Source organism: Triticum dicoccoides, chromosome 2B (genome assembly GCF_002162155.2).
Source record: "Triticum dicoccoides isolate Atlit2015 ecotype Zavitan chromosome 2B, WEW_v2.0, whole genome shotgun sequence".
Taxonomy (NCBI): Eukaryota; Viridiplantae; Streptophyta; class Magnoliopsida; order Poales; family Poaceae; genus Triticum; species Triticum dicoccoides.
In genome coordinates, this window is record NC_041383.1 from 745,527,250 (window position 1) to 745,538,663 (window position 11,414).

The 11,414-nt window shown below is 48.5% G+C and overlaps 1 protein-coding gene across 1 annotated transcript; it reads right to left on the bottom strand.

Moving 5' to 3' along the window:
- Window positions 1–4,587: 4,587 nt before the first annotated feature.
- Window positions 4,588–9,125, bottom strand: LOC119366026 (AP2-like ethylene-responsive transcription factor AIL5). Its single transcript, XM_037631680.1, has 9 exons — window positions 8,960–9,125; window positions 8,478–8,847; window positions 8,057–8,139; window positions 7,899–7,907; window positions 7,719–7,807; window positions 7,505–7,578; window positions 7,116–7,166; window positions 6,942–7,018; window positions 4,588–5,829 (listed from the first exon to the last, which is right to left on the bottom strand). Exons 1-9 carry the CDS (start codon window positions 9,018–9,020, stop codon window positions 5,192–5,194), a joined length of 1,452 nt encoding a protein of 483 aa, XP_037487577.1. The 5' UTR covers window positions 9,021–9,125; the 3' UTR covers window positions 4,588–5,191.
- Window positions 9,126–11,414: the final 2,289 nt, after the last annotated feature.

Here is an 11,414-nt window from a genome sequence, read left to right on the forward strand (position 1 = left end):
GCAGCTCGCCACCACACGGATCGATCCCGTTTCAGCGTAATTTAAACGCGTCGGACGGTCGGAGGATACACGGGACGCGTGGATTCGTGACGGTAGGAATAGGATCAGTTCACACCCTCGGCCCTTCAACTAGGCGGTATCGGCGCTTCCAGCTGGCTCGCACAAAAGGCGTAGCCTCCAGCAGCTGAAATGGTGAGGGCGTTGGATCTCGCCGCGGCGAGAGGCTTCGCCGCCGCCGCAGCCGGCTCCGTGCAGCGCGCGCCCGGCGCCGTAGTGGGTCTGCTCTTCGTCCTCGTGGGCGCGGTCGCCGTCGTGGCCATCGCGGCGTTCGGCTGCGCCGACGACGGGAGGGCCAAGCGACGCCGCCGCGAGCGCTGGGGCAGCGGCAGCGGCGCCGGCTACGGAGGTGATGGCGCCGGCGGCGGCGGCTGCGGTGGTGGAGGCGGCCACGGGGGCGGTGGGGGCGGCGGTTGAGGAGCGGAGCGCGTCAAGCGACGCGGTTGCTGCATCCTGTGTACCTGACCCTGACGGACGACTCGGCTTACTCTGCTTCAGCTTCTCTTTAGAATTCCTTCGTCTCGTTGAATGTATCTGCACTTCTGTAATATAGATCGGTTGTAAGATACTTGTATGCTTATGGACGCCATTTTGCTGTGTCATGGTGGCTGATTCGATTGTTCTGATCATGAGTACTGAGCTATAGGCAATCTGTATGGAACTTTGGTCTTTGATCGTTGTGTTCATCGTAACCTCTTCGATCGGCGGCGAGTACCACTAGCTAGCACCGTCCCGGAGGCGGCGATGGGCGAACGGCCGGATCGGGAATTCTTGGGTGGCGGCATGGCCGACGGCTGGTCAGGAAACGCGGGTGATGCATTTTGTCCAGCTATAGCCTATATGCATGTTTGTGAAGATCATTTTGCTATATGTTTTGTGAAGATCATTTTGCTGTGCCATGGTGGCTGGTTCACTTGTCCGAATGAGTACTGAGGCTACCGCCGATGGGGGCAATCTGCACTGTCAAACTGTGATCTTTTATCCTTTTGATCGTTGTGTGTGTTCATCATCGTAGCCGCTACGGCGAGCACTAGTAGCTGCCACCGTCCCGGAGGCGGGGCCGGATCGGGAATTCGGCGGTGGCGGCATGGGAGACGTCCGATCAGGAATACCGATGCATTTTGTCCAGCACCAGCAGTCTCAGTCTCTGATATGCCTCATATCCATACTAAAAAAGCGTGTGGACGTCCCTCCAGAAGAGCAACCATCGAGGAGCGAACAGAACGTGTGCCGTCGGTGAGATCTCGCCGGGCCGTGTGGCTGGAGGCGACTAGCCAGTCTGGGCCGTCGGTGAGAAGACGGGGATAGAGAGGAGGCCCAAACATGGCACGCGCCGAGGCTGCCACGCGCAGCGATACTGCGCGCTACGCGACACCGGGCTTCGGAGGCGTGCATGGCCGACACAAAGAGAAAAGGAGAGGAGAGATCTGGATATGGTACTAGTGCTACTGTAGTACTAGTAGCATGGAGTGAGAGTACACAGCAAAAGAATGTTTGCTCGCGCCGCGCGCATGGTGCAAGCATGCCGACGATGATTGCACTTGCAACCGGGGAGAACGAGGGTAACCTGAACCTGGTGATTCAAGTTAGTTGTTCTAATAAATCTAATAAAATTTAGATGCTCCTCATGATATAGAAGATGATGAACTTAAAGATTTTTTGTCTGATAGTGATCAGGAGAAAACTCATGGTTTTGAGAAAGCTAAACTATTAAAATCAGGAGGAAATTTTTTAAAGTTGTGCTCCCCTGTTTTTAGGGTTGAGCTGGCTAAGAAAAGCGGGTGGCCCCCCAAAATTAAAATCTAGAATCATGTTAGGGGTCTGGGACGCCCTGATAAACAAAAGTTCCTTAGAGACATGATTTTTGATTATGAGATCCAATTCATAGGCTTGTCGGAAAACCTTGATGCAGGATTTTGATATTTTTTTCTGAGCCAAGAAACTTTCTGGCAATAGAAATTTTCAATGCCAATAGTTGAAACCAAATGGGGGATCTGGACATCTGGTGGTCTCCTTTAGGGGTGGATGCTGTTAAAATGAAAGTCATTTCTCAGGTGGTAGGTGAACACTACATCTGCTTTAAGATCAGAGATAAAATAACTTTGTTTCGGTGGTAGTTGTTACTGTTTTATGGACCTGCACAGAGAGAAGCTAAAGATGAATTTTCGGTTGAATTTGCTGATATTTGCAGTAAATGTCAAGGGCCAGTGGTGATGGGGGTTTATTTTAATATCATCAGGAAAACATCTGAGAAGAACAAGCCATGTGTCTTACCTAAATGGAGTCATACTTTTAATTCTATTATAGAAGTGAATGGGTTGAAAGAGGCGATGCTCCAAGGTAGACTGTATACACGGGCTAATAATTTGGATGATCTTACCTTTGAGAAACTGGACATGCTCCTAGTTTCTAAAGATTTGGATTTAGCTTTTCCCCTGGCAACTGTAACAGGATTAAATAGATATCTCTCAGACCATGTTCCTTTGATGTTGAATTGTGGAGTGAATCCACCTCACACCAATATTTTCAGGTTTGAAAATTGGTGGTTTGAGAGAGAATGTTTTGGGGAGATGGTGGAGAAGATCCGGAATGCTCCCACATTCAATGTGCATGGCATTGATAAGTGGCAGGAGAAAGCTAGAAGGTTTAGAAGACATGCCAAAGGATGGCATATTAATATAGAGGGTGTGTTTATAAATTGTAAGAAAATAATTTTGGGAAAGCTGGATGAGCTGGATAGGAAAAGTGAGACTACAAGATTGACTGCAAGTGAGAGAGAAATGAGATTGATCCTTGACTAAAAGAATGTTTGCTTGCGCCGCGAGCATGGTCTTTGTAACCTAAACCTGGGAGTACGAGGGTAACCTAAACCTGGCACCGTCACCTCTTCTTTCCGATCAAACCGTAAGCACTATCCACATATCCACGATCCTTCGTCCCAAGAAGCTTGTATTACATTTATTTAGGAGTTAAAAGCACCCCAAGTCCTAGAACTTGAACGAATTGTGATGATTTGGTCGAAAACTTGCAGAACTCCATCCCGCCGTCCTACAACTTGACTCAGAGGTGATGATTTAGTCCTGAGCCTATCACAGTGCGACAATTGGCAGCCAAGTGGCCGGACCGGTCGTCGCATGGTCTTTTGCAAATAACCCCCTGACATTCTTGCTATCCAACACACACTACATGCCACCTAAATTAAATATGTCTCAATATATGTCCGCATCTGTTTGTTCCTTCTCTATTCCCCATCTCCAGCTCCAGCTCGCCGTCGCCGTCAAGCTCTCCGCCGCAGTCCTGGTCGGCCCCAATGGTCCGCTGGGATGATCTTTCGAGCTCCTCGTCTGACGACGACTCCATCACCAATCAGGTTAGCTGTCGCATGTGTCCTCTAGGTCACGCAGATAGGGTTAGTGTTCAGGCGAGAAAATGGGAATTTTATTGAACATGCTTTTTTTTGTTCTAGCCACTTGCCACCATTTTCTGCTCAAAATGGAGAGACCTTGCTCCTGATTTTGCTTCTAGATGTGAGCACCTATCTGTTTGTGAGAAGTTGGTGGCCTTTGATTCCGTGGTTAGAAGCAGGAGATTCTTGGCTTGTGCACAGAAGGTAAGTAGCTAGCTATCCCATTTTCCATTGCTATATGTTACTTTGTGTAGTGTGTTTTAAGTGGGGATGATTGTGCCAGTGCTATTTGTGATCTTAAGGTTAGTAGATAGCACACTAACTTTAGCACTTCACTGAATTTGTTCAATGTTAACATTTAATTTAATATTTCAGTTAACAGACGTTTTTCACCTAGTTCAATTTTGTTCATTGTAAAACCTACACTAGATTTGTTCAGTGTCATAAGTTAACTGAATTTTCCAGTTGACTAAACTTTTGCGGTTGTGCACTTAATTGAATTTTGTTCATCGTTAAAAGTTAAGTGAATTAGTATAGTGTTAATAGACAACTGAACCTTTGCACTTAACTGAATTTTATGTAGCTATGTTAACAGTTAACTGCATAACTGCATTTCGACACTTAACTAAATTTAATGTTGAAAGTTAACACCATTTCGACACTTAACTAAATTTAATGTTGAAAGTTAACACCATTTCGACACTTAACTATCAAAAGAAGTCAAAACTCACAAAAGTTTGTGAAGAAAAATATTTAGAACTAGAATGCCAAACACATATTATTAGATTCGTCATAAGATATAGTTTCATATTCTTTTGATAGTTTGTATTGTAAATATAAATAGTAAAACCATGAAACAGAGGTTTGTAATGTTTGACTTTTCAAAAATTCTATACGCACTATATCATGAAATGGAGGGAGTAGTATATAAGAAAAAGAAAGGAAAACCAAAAAGAGAAAATCGGTACAAATCTCCATGCAACATGAAAGTGATATAAGACATAGCAAAACTGTATCCAGGTGTACATGACCTATATACATTCAAGCACTGGCCAGTAAGCTAATCATTCAGAGTTACCGATACTATTGTAGTAACAAGCACCGAGTAATTGTAAACATGAACATTGGAATTTATATATCCTCTCTGACTAAACCCTGGAGCGACCATGCCGGCCCAGGAGTACATGCAGGGGGGGCACTCCCCTAATTTAAAGCGATCGACCTAAAAAAAAGGCGCAAAAGAGCAAAGCTACAAAGAGGTCGCTGCTCTGCTTCCATTCTACAGGGCTGGCTGGCTAAACTATGATGGCTCCAGCAGAATCATGTCAGTAGGAGGGCAGCAAACAAACAACAAAGCCCAGCCAGCCATCACAAAAGCATAGTGGCCAAAGCTACGAAAGGGAAAAGAAACTTCAGAAAACAGAAACTAAAAGAGACTAAAATAAAAGCTAGCCAGCTTGCTTGCTTGCCTGCTTGCGTTGAGACCCATTTTGTTGTTAGCACAGCACAGTGGTCGTCTTCTACCCTGCGTCTGACCTGTCAGCGTCTCATCCATGCATGCTGCTTCCTATGTTTGCACCATGCCATCATGCCCTACCCTACCCCCCTCATCCTCTTTTACCTCTTTGTTGTGTTGTGTGGCTTCTGAGAACTATGTCAGTCTTGATCTCATCACATCGCATCCATCAGGGCCAGGGCCAGGCCACCTTCATTCTCCACCGCCCCGAATCATTCCATTCCAAAGATCGGCGTCTGAAAGGCTGCCACATTTGGGTAGTATCCAAAGGACCCTGCCGTCACCGAGCTTTCGTAGGGCCCGCCGCTGCTGAAAGCCGCCATGGGCGTCGACGCGCCGAACCCCATGGAGTGATGCTGATCATGCTGCTGCTCCTGCCCCTCCCCCTCGTGCTGCTGCTGCTGCTGATCGTGTTGCTGAAGGTGCAAGTCGCCGGCGTTGCTGCCGTAGCAGTGAGGCGCCATCGCGCCGCCGGGGCCGGCGTTGGCGAAGTCCAGGTTGACGCCGGAGCTGTAGAGGCCGTAGCCGAGCCCCTGGAGGTTGCCCTGCTGGTGGTGCTGCAGGGCCAGGAACGACAGGTAGTCCTGCTGCTGCTGGTCGTACTTCATCGGCAGCGCCGTGAACGCCAGCGAGTGCGGCGCTTCCACGGGCAATGCGGCGGCTTCCGGGGAGCTGGACTCCAAGGCCTTGCTGCCCCGCCCTGCACCGCCGGACATGTTGCCGATCGGGAGGTTGCTGCTGATGATGCTCTCCACGTTGTACCGGCCGATCTCGAAGTTGGTGACCGCGTTCAGGCCCCGGAACTTGATGGCCGCGATGTCGTAGGCCTCCGCGGCTTCCTCCTCGGTGCCTACGTAAACAGAACCTCAGTTGTTAGATTTTATCAAAATCTCAGTTGCTTGAGAACAAGTGGCATTCTTAAATGTTTTGCAGTAAAAAATCAGCATATATACATTTGTCATTGCTACAACAAAAAGAACAACACATGAAACGTTTCACTTAAGAAAAACACAAATGAAACATATGGTATACAAGGACATAGACAAAGTCTGGAGAAGAATGCCATGGATTTCCAGCTCGTAGACAGCAATGCAAGCTGCATCATCAAGACTTTTGACTAATTAGCTGCTACTACTTTCAAGCCCATGAGCGCAATGAGCTTAGTTAAACCAAGAGCAATAATGACCGTCTCAGTAAGGTACACTCCTAATATAATCACCGGTCAGACCCTTTGTGGAAAGCTGGCCGTGAAAACAGCAACTATATTCCAAGTTCTAAATACAGGTTGCTAGATGCAATGCAGGAAGAAAGTGCTCAGGCTCCCATCTGAGCATTGGAACATGCATACATTCCGAGCAAGCATGCATGGCCATGGTTTCTTCTTTTTCTCCACCCCTACCTTGCATGCAAAAAGCCCGAAAACCATCATAAAAGAGGACAAATGGGAATCAAATGTGGGCATCCATGCCTGTAGATACACGTGGTCCATGGGTGCATCTGGTCAAACTAGATGGTTTTTGACCTCGATAAAAAATATGTCGACGAATCTAGCTACAAGACCTGTACGAACAGACTGTAAATTAAGATGAACCTACGTGCACGGCAACAGTATTGTAATGTGGTTGTTAATGGAAAGATGCGACTAATGCCCGCTTCGAGGGGAGGGCTAACACGTGCTTCCCTCCTACTTGAGATTTCATTACCCAAGAAGTTAAGGGAGGATTGTACTCTCACTTGACTCTTAGTTAATTTATCCACATATCTCGTTCTCCTTTTGGGAACAAAAGAGATAATGTAAGCTACTAGCGAAGATATATCCTGGTTTCATAGAGAAAGAAGGAAATGTCCTGGTTTAGTAACCAATGGGTGCAGTGTGAGAATTAAAGGAGATAACCATGCATATCTGCATCCCATTAAGTACAGAAAATGGAGTTTTTGCACAAGGATGTAGTATATACTCACTGAATGTTCCGAGGTATAGATCCTTGTTGCCAGCAACCCGTCCGATCCTCGCCTGCCATCGACCATGCTGGTGATGTCTATATGATAGAATGCAAAACAAACACTTTTAGATGACACCACATGCAAGAGGCCAAACACGATCAACACACACGAAACATGGAGGATAATATTAACCTTGTGACACCCCTGTATATGGAAGCGCCACGGGAGAAACCACTACTCTTCCTGCAGAAGATTAATGACATGTTTTTCCTCATCAAATTCACTTGAATACCATAGCAATGCTAAAGTATATGTGATGAAGCATATGGAATGGCCATGCCCGTGCATCTCATGTGAGCATGCATACAATGCTACTCCCTCCGTTCCTAAATGTAAGTTTTTATAGAGATTTCACTGGATAGACTACATACGAAGCAAAATGAATGAATCCACATTTAAAATGCATCTATATACATCCGATGTAGTTCATAGTAGAATCTCTACAAAAACTTATATTTAGGAACGGAGGGAGTACAAGATTAGAAGTGGTCATGATTAGTAGCCTATATGTATGTATGTACCTCCTAAGTGAAGCTACAAACTCCTGGCGTGTCATGTGCTTCATCTCCTCCACCTCCTTTTCATAGTCGGCAACCTAAAAAAGAACACTTGCCGCATAAAGATACACATCCGGCCAGCACATCGATAGATATGCCCATGCTTTGCTGCACATTCTTGCACATATCCAGGAGTTTTTGCAATTATGCATTGCAATCCATCTATCTATCATCTTACCGGGAAGTTGGTGGTGGTGCTAGACCCCCAGTACTTCAGCGCGGCGAGATCGTACGCCCTTGCCGCCTTCTCCTCCTTATCATAGCCACCTGTTCCATGCAGCACCAACACTTTAGCGTCACCCACACAGATAAGTTTTTTAAAAAAAAATAGAAGAACTAGAAGACTCTCGTTTCTTACCGAGGTACACTGTAGGGAGAAGACAGCAGAAATAACAGCCATGAAGGAGAAACACATCGAGTTGACATGTTGAGAACATCAAGAAGCGTAAGTTAGGAACAGCTAGCAAAACGATGTGTGCATTTGATCATTTGTGCTAAGTAGTATCGTGTGGTCACCTTGGCGGCCCTTGCGGCTCTGGCCTTCACGCCGGCAGCTGTTGTCCCACAGATGCGCCTCGTACCTACCCGTCCAACGGTGCCTAAAAATCACCCAAAAATGGACAGTAAAATGAGATGAGCAGCCCAAAACTTGATCGAGCATAGGAAAAGAACACCTTATTACGCCGAGAATCAACAACTTAATTAGCTTTATCATCTCTGTTTTTCTAGTATGTTGTTACTGCAGGTTACTGATTAATTTTTGTGCATGTACTGGTGTGATATTTGCATCTAGACGAATATGGACCAGTTATTTGCATGCAAGCAGAAGCAGTAGAGAGCTCAAGAACCCAAACAGGGGCACCATTTTGTAGGTTTCTTGGCCAAATAGCTAGAAGGATCAATGGATGGATCACCGCCGTGCATATAGCTGGCTTACCGCGTGACGCCACGGTAGATGGAGGTCCTCTGGCCGAAGGAGTCGACGGCCTTCTTCTGCTCCGGCGCAGGGGCCGGCATCTTCGGGTCGGCCTGCTCCTGAGGAGCCGCCGCCGGGGAGATAGTGGGCGCCGTGGTTCCGGTAGCGCCGCCCAGGAATCCGGCGGCCAGGAACTTGAGCTCTGAGTCGTACATCTCCGCGGTCGCTGCAGAGACAACCTGGTCGCCGCGGCCGGCGTCATTATTATTCCTTCCGTTGTGGTTGCCGTTGGCGCCGCCCCCGAGGAAGTCCTCGAGCTTGGGCGGCGGCCCGGCCCCGGCGATGGCGGCCAGCTCGGCGGCCGCTCCCCGCTCCTCCTCCCCCATCTCACCTGCACACGCACACACATATACCACATGAGCACGACGGCGCCCCGACCAAGAAAGAGAAGAAAGAGATCGATCGAGAGTTGGAGGCTAGAGGAGTGGGATAGTAGTACTCACAGTGGTGAGCGAGGGAGAAGTTGAGCCACGGGTAGTGGCCATGCGCGGCGTCCATGTCCATGGTCAGATGATGATGAGTAGCAAACTCCTCGATGCGAGCGAGCGAGCGAGAGTTGTTTCGCTTCTCGAGGGAGAGGCGGGGAAGCAGGAGGAAGGCTATTGGTTTTGTGGGGCGGTGAAGAATGGGCGGTGGACTGGACTCGAGGGGCGTTAAAATAGAGGAGGCGCGGCAGACGACACGGTGCCAGCCGCGGTATATTTCTATGTGGGTTCCGAGGCGGTGAGAGATGCTTTTTACCCCCGCGCCCCTCCGTGCCCTTGGCCTTGGCAGCGGCGTGGGAGATCGAGGCGGTGTTTTACAGGTGGAGGCGCGGTAGGGGTGACGGGGGAGGCGGTATCTTGACCGCCTTCGAAGCAAAGGAGGCCATGGCGTGCCCTGCGCTGAACGGATAGGCTCGATCGGCCTCTTCCTGACGGACGCTCTGGCTCGGCTTCTTTCCTTCTTTCTTTTCTACTGGCCCTCTTTTTTCTTCATTGATCAACTTGGTCACGTCCATGCCGGTCAGCTCGACCGGCCAACAGAAGGTGACAAATGCTCCGTGCTCCCGTGGCAGCCGTCCGTGCACGCACGGCAGTGTACAAATTTTCATGCCCTTGGTCGTGTGGTGTGTGCGCTCATCTTCATGCCCTTGGTCGTGTGGTGTGTACGCTCGTGGATCTGCGGCGCATGCATGCAGATCAGATAGCAGCGTCCCGTAGCATGCATGCACGCGCGCGCGTGCGTCAGGTCGATGGATGCATGTCCGGCGGGACGAACCGTGGTACTACCGGCCGGCAGCAAGACATCACGGTCAACGGGTCAAACGTGTCTGGGAATAAAGGTGCGGCGATCGCAAAGCGGCCAAAGGGAAAAAGGGGAGCGCGGCATGGTCCTTCCTTGCTCGCAACGGACACCGGGATTATGGAGGCGCTGATGATTTTGTGTCGCCGGACATTCCAAAGTACCGGACAACAGCTAGCTCCAACTACAGTATTTTTTTTAGCTCAAAATTGTAGTGCACGCCGCTCCTTTGTATGTATCTATTCTGCAAATTTGGTTGAATTTATAAAAGCTTAGCTTGGGACAAACCTAAAACTTCAAATATTATTAAATGGATGGATTATATCGTTAGAAACTTCATCATAATGCAAGTCAAGCGATAAACATTTTATGATAAATAACTCGTACTAATTCTTAGTTAAATCGATGGTTATGCTAGACCTTGTATGCTAGTCCGGAGGGAATGTTATAGAGCGGTATATATACATGAGTGTTCAAATGGACAAAATGTCAACTGTGGATAGAAGGGACTCAGAGAAGGACATTACAGTGGGTTGAAACCATAGCAACAGAAACCCGGACACTGACTATGGACCAACCACGTGATGACCGGCCAACAAAGACCAAAGGCTACCAATCCATAGCCTCCGAAAGAGGGTTGTCCGCTTAGCACCACAGTCCTCTAGTTCGTCAAAACAAACCAATGGTTTTCACTGAGAGCCTAATATGGAGGGACATGGTCTTATGACGATAGTAAGCAGCCCTCGATATAGTGACACGCTATCATCGACATCGTAGTATGTATGATCGATATCAAGCTTGGCGATGCATGATGTCCAGGAGTTGTGTTCTGAGTGGACACTCTAGCCAAGGCAGTCGTGGATGACACAGTCACACGACGACACTCGACGATGCAGTAAGCAATGGAAGTGCGGCAGTAGGCAGCAGGTAGGGTTGGTCGCCACCCTCGCCCCTTGGAGACGGGGCGGGGAAGCATAGCATTTTTTTTAGAACGAAGGCTCAAGTCGAGCCCGACTTTAAATTAACAAAGCCATCAACCGGCCAGTATTACATCATCAACCCACTTACAGGAACAGAAAAACAAAACAGCTAAGAGATACATAGTGCTCTGCAACAGCTAGCAAGCTTCGTACAACCTACAAGCAAAGATGAAGAAACTAAAGCCCAAGAGCAGCTTGAAGAGGATGAAGCCCTCCACCGATCGCAGTCCACCGCTCAGTGGCACAAAGAAGGCCTTGAGGAGACACAACTAGTAGATTGAAAGTATCACATTGTCGGCTCCGTGGGCTGCGACCAAAACAGATACGCCCTCCTCCATCTTCAAAAGGGGCTCCATGCCCCCTCGGTTGGCATTAGGCGCCGATCCGTCGGAAGATACATATGCTCTCCCAAGAGCTAAGAGGAGTAATCGCCACCGTTGCCACCAGGAAGACCAAACCAGAGCACCGCCAACATGCAACTCTGAGCTCAACAAAGGGGAACCTGGGCACTGAGAGGGAACTGCACATGAGGAGAAGCAAATGCACGGCGAGACTGTTGATGACAAAGCTGCAATGGAGGGAGCCCAATGCGGAGCAGAGAGACGCCGCACAGTTCGCAATTAACAGCTCCAAG

What these genes read in the sequence shown, in the direction of transcription:
- LOC119366026 (XM_037631680.1), bottom strand. Translation starts at nt 9,020, where the DNA reads ATGGACATGGACGCCGCGCATGGCCACTACCCGTGGCTCAACTTCTCC. An exon ending in ATCTACCGTGGCGTCACGCG is followed by an intron (nt 8,140 to 8,477) that starts GTAAGCCAGCTA and finishes GGTGATTTTTAG; the next exon opens with GCACCGTTGGACGGGTAGGT. An exon ending in TTTGTAGCTTCACTTAGGAG is followed by an intron (nt 7,167 to 7,504) that starts GTACATACATAC and finishes AATCTTCTGCAG; the next exon opens with GAAGAGTAGTGGTTTCTCCC.